Here is a 24,064-nt window from a genome sequence, read left to right on the forward strand (position 1 = left end):
AAAAGAGATTAACATCTATTGTGGTTGGTTTTGTTTTTGTTTTTTGTTTGTTTTTTACCTGTCAATGGCATCACACTGGTAGAGTTGTTTAAGAGCTTCCAAAATAAGTCTCTCATTAGGTGGATCCAAATAGGGAAACCTGTGTGTTTAAATGAGACATAAAATGAGATTCCATTCCTTGAACATGGCAAGATGTTATACAGGTTTGAAAATTCCTTTAAAAGGTTTTACTTCTGTTTTTCAAGTCTTTCTTTTCTCTGTCTTTTTTTTTTTTCCAAAGCATTCTATGATTGTGATCAGCATTCAGCAAAGGAGAAAATTTTTTTCTGAATCACACTCTTCTATTTAATTCAAGAAGCCCTTCTTTTTGATTCCGCCTTAGCTGGAACACTCTCACCATTCCTCTCTACTTATCTTAACCCTTCCCCATTCTTCATAGCCAATATCAAGTCTACTCTGTTCTGTAGTCTGCAATTTTTACTACAATTTTATAAAACAGTGAAGGAAAATTAACTGAAAGTGGCTAAAAATTACAAATTATTTAATAGTACCTCAAAATGGTTTTTAATGAAATGATAAATATCTTCAATTAATTTAACCAATTTGCTTTATTGTATGTATGGATATGTATGTACTTATTTTCTCCTGAACTACCTGCAACCAGGTTGCAAATGTAATGCCAATTTACCCCCAAAATATCTCAGAGTGCATCCCCTGAAAATAAGGACATTCTCTTACATACCACAGTATCATTTATAAACATAAGACAATTAACAATATTCACAAAGGACAGTATGACTATTGAGATGCCTCTAGAACATGGATCTATTTCACACTTGAAAATAAATATTTCTTTAAATATGGAAAAAAATAATATTCACAAAGGACAGCAGAGTGGCATATAACCAAGTGTGAATATATATCCCCCCACCCCAGGAACAATAATCACTTAATATTATTCTGCACTGGATTTTTTTTTTTTTTCCACCATTAGTTTTGAGATGCTAAATCATCTACTCCAATTTCTCACCTTGAAAAAGGTCCAACAGAGGACAAAAGGTCTAATACCTTACACAAAAGTCCATTCAAGGATTGACAACTCTATTTAAAAACAAATAAACAAAAATCTGGTAGACTGTTCTACCGTCAGCTTTCCTACAACTTGTACCAACAAGTCCTGGTATCTGCTAGAGCAAGAGTTGGCAAGCACTTTCTAAAGAAGGCCAGATAGTAAATATTTTAGGTTTTACAGGCCATATGGTCTCTGTCACAATTACTCAACTCTGCTGCTGAAGCAAAAGCAGCCATACATTAATGAATGGGCATGGCTGTGTTCCAATAAAATTTTATTTACAAAAACAGTCAGTGAGCCTGGACCATATTTTGCGACCCCTATCCTAGAGCAATACCAGACTAGTCGGCTTCCTCTTCTAGATAAGAGCCATTTTAGATTTGTAAAAACTACAATTACTTCTCTCCCTTGATTATACCAATTACCAATTCTGTCAAACTCTCCTTGTATTATTTGGTTTCTAAGAGACCCACCAAACATATTTAGCATTTTTTAGAAACAATCTAGTTCGTCAAACTCCTAATAAAACTCGATGACATGCAAAACTGAACTCCAAATGTACAGTGACCAACACAGAACAGGAATGCTATAATTCCCAATCACCTGGACACTGTGGTTTATTAATATAGCCAAAGTTTATGCCAGTGGAATTTTTTAAATTGTTCTTTAAACAGAATAATAATTGCAAGCTCATATTAAGTTTGTGGTGATCTGATAATTTCAGATCTTTTCCACATTGAATTTCTTTAATGTGCAACCAAAACATAAGATTTAAGATGTACCCCTTCAGACTTTTACCTTGTTGATTTTTGCCCAAGGTTCTGGCCTATTGAGACCATTCTAAATCTTGGTTTTAATCATCTACCCATTAGAAATGAAGATATTTTCCAAAAATCTGGTAATCATGACTTCAATATCTTTATTTAATATTTTCATTAAAAATGCTTATTAGGAAAGAGTGAAATTCAGCATACTACCAGTAAAACCTTCATCAAGGTTTGGTGAGCAATTAATCAGTACTTTCTGGATTCGGCTATTTGGCAAATATACCCTAATTCAGCAGTACTGTCACATCTTATTCACAAATACGTCAATGTAATCTTGTTAAATATTGTGTTGAAAACAAGAGACATTAGGTTAGCAATCAATAAATTCTTGTGGTGCATCCATTAAGTGGATGGTCCTGCCTTCAAACTGAAAAGAAAATGGTTTATGATAACATATTCTTTGTGAACCATTTTGATTCACACTGATGATTACAAATCAACATTGTATTCTCTTAGGGACTTCCCTGGTCGTCCAGTGGTAAAGAATCCGCCTTCCAATGCAAGTGACACGGGTTCAATCCCTGCTCAGGGAACTAAGATCCCACACGCCACAGGGCAACTAAGCCTGTGCACCACAACTATTGAGCTCGCACACCTCAACTAGAGCCCACGTGCTGCAAACTACAGAGCTCACACGCTCTAGAGCCCGCTCCACGACTAGAGAGAAGCCCACACACTGCAAGGAAAGATCCCACATGCTGCAACGAAGACCCAACACAGCCAAATAAATAAATAAATATTTAAAAATATATACTATATTCTCTTAAACCATTTTCCAATAAACTATGCTAGAATTTGCAAGAATCAATGTCAAGCTTACTGGGCAGTTGTTTCTATAACCTGCCCTTTTCTTAAATGGAAAATTGATTTTTGAGTTTCTCACAATTTTCTGGTAACCTGTTCTGCATAATTTCTCAGAGACGACCCACAATACCTCTGACATCGTATCTGCAAGTTCTTCTGGTACCATGGAAATAATGTCTAAAGCCACAATACAAACTCATTTATGGTCAGTAGGTTTTCTCTCATTATTTCCTAATCGATATTGGTCATCAATACCTTCTTATCTAGACTTGTTCTTATCTTTTCAGTTTTAAAATCATTCCTAACGGAGGAGAAAGGGGAGGCAAAATAATAACTGAAAAGTTCCATTTTCTTTCTGTCACCTACGAATACTATACCACCTATCCCAAATTCTGGTTGTACCTGCCCATATCCTGCACACATCTTAAAAAGAGCAGGGAGACACAACATGATAAATGTAATCATCACTGCTGTATGTTATATACGAAAGCTGTTACGAGAGTAAATCCTAAGAATTCTCATCATGAGGGAAAAAATTTTTTTCTATTTCTTTATTATTTTATCTGTATGAGATGATGTTCACTACACTTATTGTGGTAATCATTTCATGATGTATGTAAGTCATTACGCTGTACTCCTTAAACTTATACAGTGCTATATATCAATTATATCTCAATAAAACTGGGAGAAAAAAGGGGGGGTGTGGGAAAGAAGTCTTTTTTTTTTTTCTGGTCTCTAGCATTTTAAGAACTTTCATTACATTCTAAGTCTTAAAACTTAAGATGAAAAAAAACTCAGTGCAGATGATATTGAGTAATTATTGTTCCTATTTTTCTAATATATATTTATTCTTGATTATATGCTGCTCTGTTAGCCTTTATAAATATTATTTTTAAATATGGGTTCATCTGTTTGGCCATTTAGATTTCTTTAAATGGCTTTTCTTTCTCATTAGTATCATTTATGATAACAGTTAGAATTTTACATATTTGCTTTCCTCTTTCTAGGATTTATATTCTCATCTAGAAAATCTCTAGTCTCGGGACTTCCCTGGTGGTCCAGTAGGTAAGACGCCACGCTCCCAATGCAGGGGGCCCGGGTTCAATCCCTGGTTGGGGAACTAGTTCCTGCATGCATGCCGCAACTAAGAGTCCACATGCCACAACTAAGAAGCCCACATGCTGCAACTAAAAAAAGATCCCGCGTGCCGCAACTAAACATGCCGCAACAAAGACCCGGCACGGCCAAAATAAATAAATTTTAAAAAAAGAAGAAGAAAACCTCTAGTCTTATGATAATAACTATAAAAAAAATCTTAGATGGCTTTCTAAGAGTATACAATACATATTTGGATGCACCTAGTAATTACTTCCTTTCTTATTATGAATTTAAAGAATGCATGGTCACCTTCTCCCAAGGTTCCTCACACTTTAACATTCCTAATTAAGACCAAAATTAAAACCAAGATAATACTTTCTTTCATTATTTCTTCTACCATAAATTTCATAATATGAAATTTCAAGCCCCTACAATATTCTGTCCTATACTAATTATATTCTTTAACATTTAACTAATTTAACAGTTGTTCTATTTTTTGCTTCATGTTGAATCTCGTTTCCCCATTATAATTTAAGCTTAGTGAAAGCAAAAACCTACTAAAGAGTATTATTCTGTCTCTCATCGTACTTGGTACCATGCTGGCCATACAAAAGATGCTACCAAAAAAAAATAAAATAAAATAACAACTCAACAACACTTTCTGAGTGGCATTAGGGTCACTGTACACCTTTCATTACAGATAAACAGTGGTCATTAAATTATCCAAATAAACATCAGCACAAAAACTCCATTAAGCCAAGGTTAAAATATGAGCAAGGGATCAAATCCCAGTAAAGCAATGCAAAGAAGCTCTTTATTTGGGTTTAGTTGAACCTTGAAATGTAGGGACATACGAGTCAAATACTTCAAAAAAATTTCTGAGGAATAACCTGACTCCCTAACAAATTTTTCTTTTTTTCAAGTTGTCTACATACCTTATTACATCGTGTATGGCAAGGCACTTTAAGGTCAGAACTACAGATGTCAAACTAGTTCTCTTAATCTCAGGGATCACATGGTCAGGCATACACTGGTTCCAAAAATCTTTACTATAGATGCGAAAGCATTTTCCTGAGGAAGTCCTGCCAGCTCGGCCACTTCGCTGTAAGGCCTCACTCCTTTAGAAGAAAAAAAAAACAAAGTCCCGAAAATGTTCTGTGATTTTTCTAAGTAATTCACTTCCTTCCCCAAACCAATTAGAAATTATCTAATCAACTGTTCTTTGAACAATAAGGCTTAACACACAGACTTACTTTGAAATTGGAACCACCTCTAGGATGTCCAATCCTAATCTGGGATTGTGATTTAACTGCTTCACAAAGCCACCGTCTACCACATATCTAAGTATAATGAAAAAAAGGTAAGTTTCTAGAAAATAAGGAAAGACTTGTTAATTTTTAACCACTTTGGGTACTCCTTTTCTACCAAAATAACAACTACGCAACAACTTTTAAGTGTAAAACTTGAAAGTCAAGAAATTGGAAACCCCATACACTGCTACTGGTAATGTAAAATGGTTCAGCCAATGTGGAAAATGGTTTGGAGGGTCCTCAAAACATTAAACATAGAATTGCCATATGACCCTGAAGTTCCATTCCTAGGCATACACCCAAAAGAACTGAAAACAAGTACTCAACAAATACTTGTAGACATATGTTCATAGTAGCACCGTAAGAGGACTATAAGAGCCTAAAGGTGGAAACAGCCTAAATGTCCATTAACCATTAAGGGACAAAAGGATGAACAAATTATGGTATACACATACAACAGAATATTATTCAGCCATAGAAAGGAATGAAGTACTGAAACATGCCACAACATGGATGAACCTCAAAAAACATGCTGCGTGGAAGAAACCAGGCACAAAAGGTAACATATTGTATGATTCCATTTATATGAGATATCCAGAATAGGATATCCATAGAAACAGAAAGGGGTGGTTGCCAGGGGCTGGGGTGGAGGCGCAAATGGGGAGCAACTCCTTAAAGTGTACAGGTTTTTATTTGGGGGTGATGAAATGTTTTAGAACTAGATAAAGGTGGTGGTTGCACAACATTATGTATGTAATAAATACTACTTAATTATTCACTTTTCAATGTTAATTTTATGTTCTCCCATTAAAAAACAAACTTGAAAATCAGCTCTAAACCATTCTAACAGGTTCAGAATCTAATTCCAGTTAGCCTTTAACTATACCACTTTAAGCCAACTAAACGGAGAACAAGTCAGGTAAAAAACTAAGTTAGGAAGAGTAGTAAGTCTATCATTCACTTAGGGAACATTCTGAAACACGCTATTTAATGACTTTTGCCTGTGTTGGAACAGAAAATGGCAGAGGTTAATTTACTCAAGAGAGCTGCTTGCCTAAGCCCTTATTGAAACCATTATTTTAAAGTAAAGAGAGAAGCAGAGGAAATTAAACTTCCTCTTAGATCTGGATGATCATTTTACCCAAAAGAAACATATAGGATCTCTGGGTCAGGTCCAGCCTTCCTGTGGCAGAGACAGACTTAGTTAAGGACATAAAATATATTGGGTAAAAGATAAATATCCGGAAGGAATGTGGTTCAACAGTCTGAAAGAACTTCACATTAGCTATCAGTCTAGACTTAGACTGATAAGTGTTTCTCTACAAAATTTACCCAAAAATTTGATGGCATCACTGATTACATTGAAAAATAAAAGTCCATTTCACAAAAGGGTGAAAAGCAAGCAACAGTACCTCCAGATAAACACTTGGATATACAAAGCTTACTATGTGAAATGGAGCTGACAGGTAAGAAGGGAATATCAGATCATCTTAGGTACCTGCTGGTAATGTAATATAGAGAAACAGGTTTGGCTTCCCATTTAATGAAACCCATGAAACAGCACACATAATCTTAAATTTGGGAAGAGAAAGCTACATGTTACCAAGTACCAGTATTTAAAAAGTGGGAACAGAAATACTATGTGCACCTCCTACTCCATTTCCTATTCAGAGCAATCAATAATTACGAAAAATGATAGGTGATTACAAGTTTAAAAAGTGAGAAGGGAATTAGTGGAGGGCACAGAGACACAAACTTAATGTTTTATGATTAGCTAAGTGGCTTCCTCAGCTTTAAAAGGAATTTTAAAGTTATACCTGATTCCATCTATTGTCAAAGATGTTGCAGAAATATTGGTGGATATGACGCATTTTCTAATTCCAGGTGGAGGTGGCAAAAATATTCTTCTCTGTTGATCTAAAATATATGTAAAGAGAAAATACTAATTTACAACATGCATTTGTCAAACTCAAGTTTTGAAAAACTCATTTCTTTTCATTAAAAGTTGTTTTCTTCACCTCTTTAATTATCTTGAAATCAAAATATAATAGCAAAAAGTATTTTTCCTCATCTTTCACTATTAAGATCTCTAGATCCATGGAATCACAGATGATTATTGCTAAAATAAACCCTACAGCAGAGTCCTTTATATAGGTCATAGCTCCCTTAGAGACTATTTAAAAACTGTGGGCCTCGTCTCCATTAAAAGTCACATATGTACAGACACAAAAAAATTTTCAAACAATAACAGGGTGTTCAGGACTCTGAAGTCTATCCACGGACAACAGATTAAGAACCTCTCTATGCTTTAAAGATTGATTAGCTAAGGCAGTTTTTACTTTTTCAGGTGTCTGCCCAATTCATCACTCCATCTCTAAACAAGTAACACTACCCTTATTTCCACCATCCACACATTCTGAAGGGTGGGCCTCAGCAGCGATGCTTATAGTATGGTACCTTGCTCCTCTGGCCACAGTTTGTGGCACCAAGGATAAACATCTCCCTTCAACTGGGCCAGTCTCATTCTCCTGTGAATTTGGAATAACGTCCAAGAGATGCTCAATTTGATTAAGCCAGTTTCTTGCAAAGAGAAAGAATTAACTTGTGAACCATAGGAAAGTGACTAGTGTATATGGAGGAAAGCGAGTCTAAAGAGAATAAAAATAGAATCATCCATGAGAGTTCACAAGAGAGTATTTCTGGGTTGCTGGCAATTCTCAGGCCTTAGTGTAAAATAAGCAGAAAGGTGGATTTGACCAGACTTGCCCTCCTGCCAGGTTAAGCAGAGAACAGGACAAGAGAGTTAATGTTTGCAAGGAAATGATTACGGCATAGGCAAAAGGAGATAAGTGATAAGACAAATCTCAATGCAATCTGAAAATTGTTGAATTAGGAACAGAAGAGTGAGCTGGCACAGACAGGAAGTAATCATCAGAAAGAGGTTTAAAACTGAGATCAGAAATGAAGATAATGACAAAGTCTACAACGTTAAATTTTTGAAGGGGTGGCCGTGGTGGGATGAAGGAAAAGATCACTTAAGCTAGAGAGGTCAAGCAAGGGATTTGGGTAGATCGTCTATTTCAATGACATCCAAAAATTAGGAGTAATCATTCCAGGGAGTATACAAGTCAATCGATTGGGGTATGAAAAGAAATCATCAGCATGTCTATTTATATTTCTCATAACATCCTTTTAAACTTTTTATTTTATATGTGTTTACTATTTTATGTTATACGTTAGAACAGTAAGTACATACGTATCCTTTAAAAAGAGAAAAATTTTAAATGCCTGGCTGCAATTTCCACAAGATATTTGGAAATTTGTTCAGAAAATTCACTCTTTCTACCTGAACAACCTCAAGTTGTTTTCTTTTCAGCAGCCAAGAAAATCTTAACCAAACCTGTTTTTAAATAAAGTACAAAACCTGTTTCCAAAGAAAATCTTAAAAAGATCCATGTATCCGCAATATATAAAACAGACCAAAGCTGAACTATTATGAAGGGGAAAAGGAGTGGCACAGACAAGCACAGTTTTAAAATTATGTTACTAGGCCAACTATCTCATTTTATAGATGAGAACACTAAAGCCCAGAGAGGTCAAGTGGCTTGCCCAGGATTTACATATAGACAGGCAAGTTTAAAACCAAGTCAAGTATTGCTGCTATTCTTCTAAAAATCATTGAAATTAATTTCACAAGTAAAAAAAGTGCTAGAAAGGCAGCTTACACATAAGTGATAAAAATTATTTTTTAGGAGTTTCTTAGATTTAGGTAGCTCAGATGGTTCAAAGGAATCATATACTACTTTGCAGTTCAAGTTATATGTTTACACATTTATTTATTATTTATTGTCTATCTATTCTACTACAATGTAGCTCTGTAAGAATAAGGACTTTCTTTTATTGTTTGTGGTGGTAGTTACACAGGTATGTACACTGTCATTGTAGGTACATACACCCAGTACCTACAATGGCTGGACCACAGAAAGTGCTAAGTAAAGTTCAATGAATTGATCAATTTAAAAATGCATGATATAAATAATAAATTGAGATCCTTCTACCTTTGAAATTCCACATTACCCTAAAATTTTACATAAGTTAGAAATGTCCATTCTGAGTATATTTATGAGTAACTCTGTTTTTCAATTAACCCATGTCTAAAAGTACCTAATTTTAGTCTTCAGTTCAAGCAAAATTTCAGTTTATCATTTTGTTCACTACAGTCAATTAAAAAGTCCTGAAACTGCTGTTTTGACAAGACTCACGTTTGTTTCACATTTACATTTTACCCACATACTTTCACCATATTCCACAAGTATAAACACATACCAATTTTATGTTTGTTTATAAAGGTTTGGGAAAAAGTTAAATACATATATCCTAAAGCACATTCTCACTTTCCACAAAGAAAAAGGGAAACTGAATATTTTCATTAAGATGTAGCAATTCTCCTGATTACCTCCATGCAGCTAATAAGGTACTAGAATATAAATTAACGGTGGGGGAGGGATTGGCAAAGAGGCAGAAAGATGCTCCAAAATCTACCAAGAAATAAGGATACTGAGGAGAGACCACTTAACGCTCTTAATGGAGTAATGCTCCTAAGATACATGTATGTGGCATATTATATGTTAAGGCCAACTGAAACGTCCTCATAGAATTTCTTGTTCCAAATTGATCCCAAAGCAGAAACGTGTTTGAGAAAAAGTGTGTGTGTGTGTGTGTGTGTGTGAGAGAGAGAGAGAGAATATGTGTATAAAAGGAACATAAAGTTATAAACAGAAATTGTCAATCAAAGGGGGAAGAAAGATGATTCTGGAACAGAATAAAAGAAGTACAACACTGCTCAGCTCAAACTCTACCCCCCCCGAAGTCATTTTTGGGTAAGTCAAAAATATCTTGAGAATTCTCACTAGCACAGCTGAAAATCAAACTTCTGACATAGAGAAAAGGCTTGAGATAATCAGTAAATGCAGTTGAAAAGATAAAGTAACTAGAAGGAAGCTAAAAAATATGGAAGACATGCAATCCAACATAAGAATAATTGGTATCCCTGAAGTAGGAAACCAATAAATAGACAAGAGTTATATACAAAGATATAACACAAGAGAATTTCCTTGAAATAAAGAATTGAATTTGCAGATCAAAAGAGCAACTAAGAATAATTTATCTTGTTTGTGGTGGTAGTTACACAGGTATGTACATTGTCAAAACTCACTGAACTATATACTTAAAGCAGGCACAGTTTATTGTACGTAAATTATACCTCAATAAAGTTGATTTTTAAAAAGAACACATAAAATTCCAGGAAAATTTTACTATAAAACACTCAACACCAAAAAATATTCTAATTAAAAACTACTGAACTTTAAGGATAAAAATAGAAATTTTCAGGCAATCAGACAGAAAAAGCAAATCACTTACAAGGAGGGGAAAAAAAATCAGGTTGGCCTCAGACTTCTCCGCAGCAACATTCAATGCCAGAAGACAACTGGACAACGTCTACCAAGTTCTAAGGAAAAGAAAGTGTGACCCAAGAACATAAAACCCAGCCAAGATGTAGCTCAAGTATAAAGGCAAAAGCCAGACATTCTTAAACAAAAGAACTACAAAAAAAAATAACACCCAAGAGCTCTTCTATTAAAAAAAAAAAAAAAAAAAAGGTTAAAATCTAGCCAATCTAAAATTACCGAAAGTAACTTAGGAATGGAAAAACCATGGTAAAAGGATTGATAGTAAATACTGAATACAACTGAACAATGTAAAAATAACTAACATAAATCAGAAGGGGAGGATATAGAAGAATATCAGTACTTAAGTGTTCATCTTTCAAATCAGGCAACAGATAAGATCTCCAATCAAATATAGTCTAAAAAGAAGATATTAACTTCAGCTTAATATTTTTCATCTTTTTAAACTTTAAAGCACTCTTTTATAAAATATTATCTCATGTGGTAAAGAAAGATATTCTTGAAGTTAACAATTCCTTCAAGTAAATTCAAGTAAAATTAAATACTTTTTAAAAAAGCAGCTAATAGTATAATCTCACTCTTAAAAAAAGTATTTCTGTCAAACTATCTAACTACTTACTTATCCTTCTATATGTACACACATACACATACACACACACACACACACACACAGATCTGAATAATGTTTTTTCTAATGTTAAAGATGGTTATTTCTGGATGGAGTTTGAGGTGATTTCTTTACTTTTACCTTTGTAAAACTGTACACTGCTTGAATTCTTTATAATGAAACTGTATTATTTCCCCTCAATTGAGTAATTTTTCTTAAAAGAGAGACACCAACTATTAGTTCTGCATAGTGGAAAATGGATTTTTTTTTTACTTTTCTATACTTTTAAAACTTCTACAAAGGGCAAAAAAGAAAAACAAAGGAGCATATGTAAAATAAACCCATTTTTGTTAAAAAAAAAAACAAAACACTAAACAATAAAATATATCTAAACGTATAATTAAAAGGTCAGAACAATATGCCTCAAAATATTAATAGTGATTATCACTTAATCATGTTTGGTGGCATCTGAGTAAGTTTATTTTTCTTTGCTGATTTTATTGTTTTTAAAAAGTATATATTTCTTTTTAAGACAAAAGAAAATTTTTCCCATTTGGGGAGACTCCACATAGACTAAAAGTTTTTATGTGAAACTCACTAGCCTTATTCCCCCACATCTTTAATCTTAACATTTAAGGAAACTATCTTAGACACTTGGTACTTGCTATATTGAAGTAATATCTTCGGTTTGCTAGCAGAAGAAAGAAAAAAAAACTATTTTTGGATTTATGCAATAATCTAAATGAGTAGGTTTTCCCCTTTTAAAATGTTGTACACTAATCCAAGGTAAAGCTCCTCTCCTTTTCTTCATCTATTCTGGAAACACATGTACTGTTAGATCCTCCACTACTGAATAAATAACCAGTTATCAAATGTAGATGCACCATGTGACCTCAGGAACATCACTTAGCCTCTATCTGTAAAATAAAGAAATCTGATTATGCAAATATATATATATGGGTATATGTGCATTTTTCTAGAAAAACAGCCAGGCTTTCATTACTTAAAAATAAAAATCTGAGATCCCCACCCTCCACAAAAGGCTAAGAAGCACTGAATTAGATAATTATGTCAGTGCTAAAAGTGTCTAATTCCATGCAAATAATTGTCACTTATGAAGTAACAGGTGTATTTCAGTTCATAAATTTTTGTGAGGGTTCAGGTTTCCCTAAATGCATGACCAACCTGAAGGAGTGTAAGACCTAAACAAAAAGGGGGAAGTCAGAAGAGGGAAAAGGTTTGAGAGACACAAGAAAAAGGTTCAGACATAGTGTTTGGTGCAAGACATTAATAGAATATCCAGCAGAAAGTAAAAAATCTGGAACTCAATTTAACAAATACTTAGTCAGGACTTTTTCAATGTTTAGTACTTGTCCTCAGGAAGTTCACAATCTTACAGAGAGGATGAGACAATCGTAACACAAGATAAATGTGTTAAGTGCCACAAGAGATACAGTAAAGCACAATGAGGTTCAAATGAAGAAGAGATAAAAACCAGCTGTGAGGAGGGCAATCAGGAAAGGTTTTTATGGAGTTGGTTGCACTTGTGAAACAAAATAGCATAATTCCAACCAGTGAAAGGGGAGAATAAAAGGGAAAGTAGGAGTACAAGTTCAGGAAAGAGCAAACACAGAGTCACAAAAATGTTGTGGGAAGAAAAGGAATCAAAAATATCTCTTACATTTTGCGTTTGAGTGAACATCGCAAAGGGTGGGGCTTGGGGGAGTTCAGCCCAAGGAGCAGGGTCATATAACCCTGGTAGTAGAAGGGATACCACAGCACCTCTTCACATTTGACAGATGAGAATTTTTTATGTCAAGTAGGGAGGTATTTTAAGATGTCCCTTTAAAACAGTCAGCCACCCTCATGGCTAGCCCAGAAATAAGAGCAAATATAAAATATCCACCTCATAATTTTTACTTATTCACTAAACCTAGGTCCATTTGTACCCCCTCACTCCAGGCTATAAGCAGGAAACTCTTCTTCCCTCTCCTCACTCCCAAGTGCAAGTTTTCTGTTCCTGAAGCTAATAGAAAATAAAGGAAATAACATTATAATGTTATGTGTCTCTCCCCACAACCCAAAGTAGCAATAATAAAGAAAATAAGTGCTATATTGTATTTACCAGGCTTAGAAAGAAAGCCTTAGATCCCAGGAACCTGCCACCCTCTCCCTACTTTATCCAACTCCACCTCACCCATTACTTAGTACCTCATCAGCTCCATCTGAATGTCTCTTTGCACTGTTATAAACTGCTACAATAAATATTGTTATGATCATAATGGATCACCAGTAGCTCACCCTTACAGTGTCCTTGGAACCGGAAGGGAAACTAAAATAAACAAACAAAACTCTTCAATAATGGCTCTACTCACACCCAATCCCACATCTTTACCATTTACGCATATACACCAACAAAGAAAATCACATACACTGGGAATTAGGGCTGAAAGCTGGTTGAAGTCATACTGGAAGGATAATGAACACCAATCTATTTAGTTGGCATTGTAATTCAGTTGGCGATAGGAAATGGCTGAAGGTACCCAACAGGAGACTGACACAATCAGAGCTGTGCTTTTGGAAGATTATGTTTATCATGGCAGGTAGGATGGTAAATTAAATCAGGGAAAACAAGTTAGCAGGATATGTTAACAGCTCAGGAAAGCAAACTGAGGATCCCAATTCTAATGATGACAATGAGGAAAAAAAAAAAAGAAAAATGAATGATCTGGACAAGATAAAGGTAAAAGAAAACCTGTAGGAGTTGTCACTTGTTTGGACTGTATGATCTAGGATATGATGCACAGACCAGAAAGCCCTGTGAGACCCAGCAGGTCTAGACTGCAGGAGACTGAACTAGAGACAGCTTTCAGGAGTCATCACAAAGTGACAGGTGAATCCTAGGAGCCAACCTCTCCAAAACAGAGTTCTAAGAAAATAGCAAGCTAAGGATGAAACCTTAGGAAACAGTCACATTCAGAGGGGAACAAAGGCCAGGGAGGTTGGGAAGACTTATAGAAACAGTGGTCAGGAGAACCAAATAATTATCCTAAACAACAGCATTTAAGGAGACTTATATTAACTCAAAATCAAAATACAAATAGAAAAAAGCCATGGTATTTGAGGAATAGGAGGTCACTAGCAACCTTTAATAGTATAAAAACTGAATTTCAGGAAGATAATCAAGAAGCAATGGCAGATAGAGAACATTACTTTCAATATGGCAGTAAGATGGAAAGAATGAAATTATTTACTTTATATAGAAAAAGAAACAATATATATATTGTTAATAGTTAACAAAGCAACTGTAACAGGTTTTGAATTATCTTATCAGTTATAAAGTAAATTATAAAAGTTAGTAGATAAAAATCTCAAAAAAACAATGAGAACATTAAATATCTAATAATGACCCTACAAATTCCCTTAAAGATGTAAAAATCTAAAATAGATCTCAGTGTTGAGAGCAAGGGCCCAATATCATCACAAAAGGGATTTCCAAAATAGCACATGGTCTATGGTTATTTACCAACACATATATTCCTGAACTTTTTTCGTTAATAGAAGGATAAGAACCACCTACTCAACAAAAACAAAACTACACGTAAAATATAAAAACATTTAAATGCTTTTTGCATTACATTAAATGCTAATCCCAATCAAACTGCAAATAGGAGGCTGCAGGTTAACTTCCCTTTGCTTTTACAAGTCAAACTCCATAATAAAATAGTTTTATAAAACAAATTCTAAACCTCATTCAACAACATTTATTATGAACAAATAGAATGATAAGAGTTTGCATTTGCTCTTTGAACTTAAAAAAGAACAACATCGTACTTGAAAAGTAGACTAATGTGTGTAGCCACATAAAAAGAAAACAATCCACTGGTTTGTTTCAGATATATCTGGATATATAAGATTTCTAGAAATTCCGTGGCAGTGGCAAATTAGATTTGACTTATGGTACTACTATCAAGGAATTATAGCCTTAATTTCAAAAAATTACCAACAATATTTTTGTTCTGCTGGGAGAAGACACAGCCCACTCTTAACAATAGTAAGGGGGATAGATGTCCAAGGTCTTGAAAAAGTGAATGTGAAAAGACTTCAAGAAAAAAAAATCACTTCTCTCAAAGGGATGCTGGTTGGTTCTCCTAATGCTCTGTTTCTTCATCTGGGTGTTGGTTACAAAGGTGAGTTCACTTTGTGAAATTCACTGACCTAAACACTTAAGATCTGCACACTGTTCTGTATACATGTTATTATTCAATGAAAAGTTTTAAAAATCAAATTTTCTGTTCTAGTGAGGAATTACCTGTTGTCATAGATCCATAACACGGCAATATTAGCAAGCCATCTAGAGTGGTATCTTGGACATCATAATCATAATCAACAGACTCTGCCATCTGAAAAAGTAACTCACAACTTTTTTCGATTTCAAACTGACCTGAAATGAGGGGAGAAAATAATGTCAGCAACCGAACAGCAAAATTAATTTAAGAATAAAAAAAAAACCCTTCTAGATTAATATTGGTTTTGCATAATAGTTATTTTAAATCTCTCATTTGATCTAAGGTAGATGAACACATAAATTGTACTCAATCTCAACAATAATAAAATTAAAAATAGAAGAAAGTTTCCAAGGAATTTAAATCTCTAAAGGAATAAAAATGTTTATAATCATTAAGCCTTTCATCTTGCTAATATGGTATATTTGAGGAAGACTCAATAAAGTTAATCATTACCATAGGGGAGGCTAGTCCAGGAAATACTACATTTAGGTGTATTTCAAAATACTTAAGTACCTCAAAAAGGCTAAGAGATTGTTACAATGGCTCACTTCTGACATGGGTACAAGGCAGTGTAGGAGGCGAGCCATGAAATTACTCATATCTGTTAGTAGGATGCTGCTACTTGAAAAATCACACTAGTCTGAGATTTAACTATTCTATTTTTGACCTCCAAAAAAGGCTTGTCTATGAGACATGGATTCCACACCTTATGTACTGCTGCCACACAATACCATCCCACCACTCAAAGAAGAAAGGAGATAGTAGTATGTCTTTTGAAATAATGAAATTAATCATTCCGATCCAGGACTGTTTAGTGTGGTTAACAGCTCTATATAAGATAGAGTAATAAAAAAATTAATATTTTACCATTTAATATCTTGCTATTAAAAGGTCAGTGTATTTTACCTATGTTTACTAATGAGACTCATGGTTTTTAGGGCAGTGTAGAATTACCTTATGTATCTTATAATAGATGTAATATCTAAAACTACTCAGAAAATCATAAAAGCCTAGGATAACATGAGTAGAGCCTAGATTTTCCAACAAAGGTAACACTCTATCATGGTGCCCCACTCCCCCGTAAAAATAGTAAAATTTTTAAACCTGGTACTGAATGCTCACCAGTCAGAAAAACCAAGATGTCTCCAGCCATTTCATTCAAATGGATATCCATGGTCACTTTCACAATCTAAAGCAAGAAACACGAGCATAATATGCTAGTGGAAATACAGTCCCCCCACCACCACCACCTCCCTTAGTTCCACAGAAAAATTAAAGTTGGTTCTCAAAAGTCCTAGGACCTGGGACTTCCCTGGTGGCCCAGTGGTAAAGAATCTGCCTTCCAATGCAGGGGACGCGGGTTCGATCCCTGGTCAGGCAACCAAGATCCCACATGCCGCGGGCAACCAAGCCCACGTGCCACAACTACTGAGCTTGCATGCCTCAACTAGAGCCCATGTGCTGCAAACTACAGAGCCCACGTGCCCTCGAGCCTGCGTGCAAACCACAACTAGAGAGAAGTCCGTGCACCACAAAGAAGAGCCCACACGCCACAACGAAAGATCCTGCGTGCCTCAACGAAGATCTCGAGTGCTGCAACTAAGACCCGACACAGCCAAAAATAAATAAATAAATAAATAATAAATCTTAAAAAAAAAAAAGTCCTAGGACCTATGAGGGCTGCCATTAAAATAATAGAGACAAATGAATTATCAAACTACTCAATCAACTAGAATCATAGATACAGAAAAGACATAAAAAGGATGCCAAGTAATACCGCTTGAATATATGCAGTATTTTCTCTATCTCGTGGACCAATCAAATTGCAGAATTTTTCTCTGACCGGATAAAGCCTTCCAGGTATATCAAATATTGGACAATTTCCAAAGAATGCAGAGAGCTTGGCTAATTCCATAGTTGCTGACATCACTACGACCTTTAAATGTTCCTTTCTATTAGGAGACTTCTCCTGAAACAGCTTCTTCAATAAACCAAATAAGATGTCCTGAAAGAAAAGTAAATTTCTAATAAGTCACAAGTGTACATAACAACCAATTTATTTTAAATATTTTGCTCTCCTAACCAAAGGATTCCCATTTGAATAGATTAAAATGTAAGTAAGAGAAGGCAATTCACTATACAGTACAAAGCTACCCAAAAGAAGTAAACTGTCTAATAAATAACCGATACAGTAAAATACTCACTGTAGTTAGAGTTCTCTCATGGGCTTCATCCAATATAATGACGCTGAACTTGGTAAGATTTGGATCTCCCAGAATATATTTCAGTAAACATCCATCAGTCATGTATTTGATTGCTGTTTCCTAATGTTCAAACAGCAGAGTACATTAACATATACATAAAAATAAAATCACAGAAATTCATCCCTGCTCTGCAAACTAAATTTTCCCCCTCAGATGTACAGATATTAAGTGAGCAAACTAATCTGATGAAATAAGAGTACATAAAATAGTCTAATAACATGTCTAATAACATGGATGGTAAATTACGAAACTTGTGATCTATAGAGAGACAGGGATAAGGAACTAAGGTGAATATTCTGGGATAAAGCAAACAAAAGTGACCAATAAGGAAATGCAATGAAGTCAGTGGAAAGTGGTTAAGATAATGCAATGACTTCAGGTGAGCAAGTTGTGGGAAAACAATAATGAAATGGAATTCATCTCCCTGTCTCAGCTGCTATTTTAGAGGACGCAGGAGAAAAGGTAGGTGCACCATTTCTCTCACTCTCTTCTTCCTTGACCACTTTCCTGTTACAAAAATAGGGTCAGTCGACTAGAATTAAAACAAGGTGAGAGTAAGGTCCAGAGGAGGAATTAACAGCAATTATATCCATAAAACAAAGGAAGAAAAAAAGAAAGAAAAATCCCCAGCAGTGACCACTAGGAAGGCAAAGACAGTATTTCGGGGAGTCATTCTTTGCCACTGTTGATGGCCATTCCTATCAGGGACCATAGGCAAATCAGAGATTGTTTTGTATCTGGTACAGGATTAAGAAATCCTGAAGGAATGTAAATTGTAGCTATGAACTATTGCCATGAATATAGAAGATGCTCAATAAATACTTGCTCAATGACTTTGTTCATTAAGCTGTCAGTTTTCCACTGACTTCAAGAATACAACCATACAATACGGATGAACCTTGAAAACTTTAGCTAAATGAAATAAGCCAGACACAAAGGACAAAATATTGTATGATTCCACTTGTACAGGGTACTTAGAATATGGAAATGTATAGAGACATAAAGCAGAATAGAAGTTACCAGGGACTAGGGGCGGGGAGATGGGAATGTGGAGTTACTGTTTAGTAGATACAGAGTTTTTGTTTGGGATGGTGAAAACATTCTGAAAATAGATAGCAGTAGTGGTTACACAACACTATGAATGAACTTAATGCCACTGAATTGTTCACCTAAAAATGGTTTAAAAATAATACAAATGGTAAATTTTATTTTATGTGTATTTTACTGCAATAAAAAAAATTTTTAAAGAATGCAAATGTAAGTTACATGCCAAGGATCCTTACAACTAAAATACATGAGAGTCCTGTGAAAAATCAACATAACTGTCACATAATCTAATTGAGAAGGGAGAAAATGGGATGAATTAGACATCCCAGGACTAGAGCATTAACAATGGGCAACACAAATTAATTCTAATCTGAGGCTTTGTTTCTTTAAAATATAAATGGAATTTTGAAGTCAAAATCTTTCATCACTTTCTCACTCTTTCTATAAATTTACGGTACTTAATTAAATACAAACAAAACTTTTGTACCTTAGAGCTGCAATCATCAAAACGAACTTGGTATCCTACTTTGGATCCCAAAGTGCATTTCATTTCTTCAGCAACCCTCTGAGCAACAGATATGGCAGCTACTTTTCGTGGTTGAGTCACACCAATCATACCATGTTGTGAAAACCCTATCAAAACCAGAGGTAAAAAAACACAAAAATGTTAACAGTTCCTTCCCATTAGAGCTAAATTCTTTCTGGTCAATCAGTACAAACTGTTCAAGTGTTTCTAAAAGAAAACTCTGCCAATTAACAACACACTGTATTACATTTGCACCATGGAAATTTAAGTATTAATTAAAAATAAGAATACATATTAATAGCCGTTCTAAATGTATATATTTTAATTAATTTTTTTCAATTTCAGTCTAAAGATTTACTCTAAAGAGTAAGCCAAGAATTTTTAACCCCTAGGAATCCATAAAATTCCACACACTTCCTAAAATGGATTTAACTTGGCCACAGAAGTTTAAATATACCACTTTTCATAGATTCTACAAACATATTTTACTATTTTAATATCTTTGAAAGGGAGATGCATCTTATAACTGATGGCATTTTTTTTTATTAATAGTATGTAAAATAGTGGTATGTCTTAATAGACGGCATCTTAGATTTGATGCACTAGAGTAAGTTAATATACACTACAAAATTTTTATAATATCCAACACAATTTTGCTCTATACCAACCTTATGATAGAAAGTTTTACCGTATTGAAGGGAAAAACACCGTAAGGATAATTTGTTAGCTGGCTTGGTGTTAGGAGAGTCAAGGAATAAATAGTTACCTGATAACACTCTGGAGATAGAACCAAGAAATACTAATATCAGCAGCAGATATCAATATATCCCTTCCCTCTGAAAATTATTTCAGTATCCAATGGTCAACAGTCTACTGCAAGACAACCTTATTCTATAGCACAGAATCAACATCTACCTATAATTCTATTTGGAATATTATGATAACTGAAAATGCCATTTCAACTAATCTGAAATAAGACCGTAAAAAAGCAAGGAAGATATAGGGACAGTGTGCCAAGAGAAGAACTGGGACTGTAAAACAAATGATGGGCATTTGTGTAATACAGAAGTCCTATTAGCTTTTAAGAGGATATTTTTAAAGTACTCCCAATATTTTCCCAGAATAAAATTACCTGCTTCATATAGGTATTTTGGGAGTTGAGTTGTTTTACCACTTCCTGTATTTCCAGTAACAATAAGGAATGAATTGTCCCTCACAGCTTGAATAAGCTTTTTTCTTTGTTTTTGAATAGGAAAAGTTGGAGTAGTTCCTCCCTCCTGTGATGTGCATCCTTTATCTTCTGTAATGACAGGGGGAAAAAATTGTGCAATTCAAAGGCCTGTAAAGATATCTCTGATTCAATCTCCCAAAACTGAAAAGGAAATGACAATAGAATTTCAGGGCTGTAAATAATCAACCCATGACTCCTCAGTTAAATCACCTACATCCAATTTGCAAGCGAGGGTTTATAAACCCAGAGCAACTTTTTAGTGAAATCAACTTGAGCATTTGCTAATGCATGACTCAAAGTAGCTGACAAAGTTAAGCCTAGCACAAGGCAATGTATTTGCAAGCATACCTATACAGAAGCACAAAACCCAATTTTATTAAACAATAGACCAAAACCTGGAACACAGCAGAAAAACTCTCAGCTGAATTAAAAGCCACCTGTGTTTGCTTCTGATTCACGGTTCAAGTTAGGTCCCTGTTCAGAGTGACTGATATCCCAGAAGGCCAAGTGGTGGGTAACCATGGAAACTGGCTCCTGGAAACTGGCTCCCTCATACCGTACCCAAAGGCAGGCTGGCGGCCCGACGAAGGGGCGGAGGGGGGGAGGGGGGAATGGATGGGTAGAGAACAAAGGCTTTATGAGCTCATTTAAGAGCAGAACGCGTCTCGGCGTTGGGGTTCACTTTTTTGTCCCCCAGCAGGGTTTTCACCCAACTTGGGTCTGGGACCGCCCCCCTCTAGACCAAAGTCCTCACTGGATGCAAAGTTCGCCTCCGGCTTGGAGAGCGACAAGAACGCTGCGGCCTCCCCCCGGCTACTCTTCTCTGCCTGCCTAAGGCGGACTTTTATCCCCCCCAGAACCCCCATGCCATAACTCCCGCTGGCCTCCGTAGTGTCCCGCGGACCGCACCTCTATCCGCGATGGGAACTGCCGAAGGCCGCTCTTCTTGGAGGTCTCTTGATTGCTCACCTTCCTCCTGCCGCCTTGGCGCCCTGCCCGCGACGGCGGGAAACCGGGACATAGACCTGGCCCGGAGCGGAGGTGAGCACGTCCACCGTTCTGGGAAGATGGGAGGGGAAAGGCGAAGACGCGCCCTGATGACGTCAAGGTGTTTACTTCCGCGCGTGCGACTCGAGCGAGGCGAGGAGGAGCTATTCGATGACGTGACGCGAGGCGTCCGGAGAGCTGCCTAACCTTCGCGACGCGACCCCGAGCAGAGGTCCCACCCTCGAGCGTTTCCCGCCAACCGCCGGCGTGCGCTGCGGCTCCGCCGGCGAAGCCAGCCCAGAAGTCCCGAAAGGACCCCTCCTGGTTCTCCTCTTGTGCGCAAAAGGGCCAGGCGACACCTTTTTTTCGCAATGGTTACTGCAAGCCTATCCTACCTTCACACACCTACCGTGATGTGACCCTTTGCCAGGAGCTGGAACCATCCTAGAGTTCGGCGTTCCACGACATTCTCACCTTGCTCATCCTGAAATGACCTGTTCAAGGCACACAGCTCATGAGTTGCAGAGCTGAACTTCTAGTTCCGTAGTGTCCAAAACTTAGGTCCCCCACGCTGTCCAGTTCCTTCATAGTACCCTGCATTTTAATTTATTTCCATGTTTATTTTCTTCCTCTTTCCCCCAACTAGACGCAAGGGCGGCAACTTTAGAAAATCATGGTACATGGAGCACAGCAAAGTGATTCAAACTGGACCGTCAATATTTTTTGAATTCGCTGATGGATGAATGAATGATTGATCTCCAGAGGAGTTAAGCTCACTTTTAATAGTTGTGGATTCCTTGGAAACCACAAGAACTGAAAAATTAAACAGATATACAACAATCGGGGTGGGGTGAATTTTCAGAAAAGGTACTTTGGGAAGCAGGTCTTTCTGTTATAGAACCTTACAATTTTGTAAGTAGTGACAATCGTAACAAAATCCATGCAAGGTGATTGTTTCTTGGACTTTTCAATCATTCCTGCTGTTAGAATTAACCAACACTTACTCCCAAAGAAGACAGCTCAAGTTGTCACTTTAACTAAAGTCCACTATTCTCCTATCCAACCAGGCTTCAAGAGATGTCATTGGACCCCAAGATTTTTCTGTGCTTATTTAAAATATATGTATACCAACTCCTTTTAAATGGGAACGATTAACGTCTCCTAAAATGCAAGTGAGTGAGAGCAACTTGCTAACAACTTTATATCTCCAAACCTGGGAGCTACAGGAATAAATGAGATAATAGGAGAACATCCCAGATTTCTCTCATCCATTAAAGGAATCTCCCAACATCCTGCATTCTGTTAGAATTCAAAATATCACAACTCAGAAAAACCACAAAAAGAGCAAAAATATATTTGTAGTATAGGCAAGGTATTGGTGAGTACAGGGCATGGTAGTCACTTTTAAGAAAATGAGCAGAATCATTTCAGACCAATGGCAGTTACCATTTATTGAGCACTTAGCAGTCAAACATGTAATATAAATTTTTTCACTTATTCTTCACAAAAACCCATAGGTTTTTATCACTAATTTTCATATATGGGAATCAAAGCTCACATATTTGCCTCAAAACAGAGGTAATACAACTAGATTTCAAAGTCACACTAATACCACTATATTGTAATGGGAGATGGAATTATCTAAATCTTGGTGGCTAATATATTTTCTTCCAATGTTTGTAAATCAGCTATTATAGAATGACTCCATTCTCGTATGAGAACCACATAGTGAGAGTATCCAGAATAAAACCTGCAAGCCAAGAATAAAGAAAAGTAAAAGTGAAAAACTCAAATGTTTAACATTGTTGATTTTAAAACCAAGGACGTTTAAAACATGTCACCATTAATAACCATGTGCTCAGAGCTATTCCATATTGAAAGAACAACACCTATTTCCTGCTCAGTGAGTTTACAAATTGCAATGGCAAACAAGATACAAATATAGAATGAAAATAGAAAATACATGGGTTTAATCTGAGAAGAAAAGTCAGTGTTCTCAGCAACACTGAATCTATTTCCTGTTATCTTTGGGTCACAAGAAAAAGCTGAAGGAGGACTTCCCTGGTGGCGCAGTGGTTAAGAATCTGCCTGCCAATGCAGGGGACACCGGTTCGAGCCCTGGTCCGGGAAGATCCCACATGCCGCGGAGAAACTGAGCCCGTGTGTCCAAAGCCCGTGCTCCGCAACAAGAGAAGCCACCACAATGAGAAGCCGGCGCACCGCAACAAAAAGTAACCCCCGCTCACTGAAACTAGAGAAAGCCTGCATGCAGCAGCAAAGACCCAACGCAGCCAAAAATTAATTAATTAATTAATTTTTTTAAAAAACCCTGAAGGAAATGATATTCAAAGAAGTGTGAGAAGTATGACTTGCACCCTGCTGCTATTGCTTCATAAGCAGTCTTTCAAAATGTTCTTGAATCTAAGCATTCTACTTCAGAGCATCCAGAAGACAGGAAAGAGGCTCAGTATTAGATTTTAAAAAATGGAGTAGAATTTTAAATCCTCTTCAAGAAAGAAAGGAGAGTATAGAAC

General features: G+C 36.1%; 1 protein-coding gene across 2 annotated transcripts in view; it reads right to left on the reverse strand.

Annotated features, from left to right (window-relative positions):
• The window catches only part of DHX40 (DEAH-box helicase 40), a 50,434-nt gene extending 28,782 nt beyond the window's left edge, over positions 1–21,652 (reverse strand). Inside the window, exons 1-11 of one of the 2 annotated variants that reach the window (XM_061177160.1) lie at positions 21,513–21,652; positions 20,445–20,612; positions 19,274–19,419; positions 17,680–17,799; positions 17,253–17,480; positions 16,598–16,664; positions 15,499–15,630; positions 6,929–7,028; positions 5,055–5,141; positions 4,737–4,919; positions 59–139 (exon numbers count right to left, since the gene is read on the reverse strand). In XM_061177160.1, coding sequence (XP_061033143.1) covers positions 59–139; positions 4,737–4,919; positions 5,055–5,141; positions 6,929–7,028; positions 15,499–15,630; positions 16,598–16,664; positions 17,253–17,480; positions 17,680–17,799; positions 19,274–19,419; positions 20,445–20,612; positions 21,513–21,564 — 1,364 coding nt within the window. In that variant the 5' untranslated portion in view covers positions 21,565–21,652. Of the gene's footprint in view, positions 1–58; positions 140–4,736; positions 4,920–5,054; positions 5,142–6,928; positions 7,029–15,498; positions 15,631–16,597; positions 16,665–17,252; positions 17,481–17,679; positions 17,800–19,273; positions 19,420–20,444; positions 20,613–21,452 lie in introns of both variants that reach the window. The other variant, XM_061177159.1, reaches the window with a different exon arrangement.
• Between the last annotated feature and the right edge of the window lie 2,412 nt (positions 21,653–24,064).

The sequence above is a fragment of the Eubalaena glacialis genome, chromosome 19 (assembly GCF_028564815.1).
Source record: "Eubalaena glacialis isolate mEubGla1 chromosome 19, mEubGla1.1.hap2.+ XY, whole genome shotgun sequence".
Classification (NCBI taxonomy): domain Eukaryota; kingdom Metazoa; phylum Chordata; class Mammalia; order Artiodactyla; family Balaenidae; genus Eubalaena; species Eubalaena glacialis.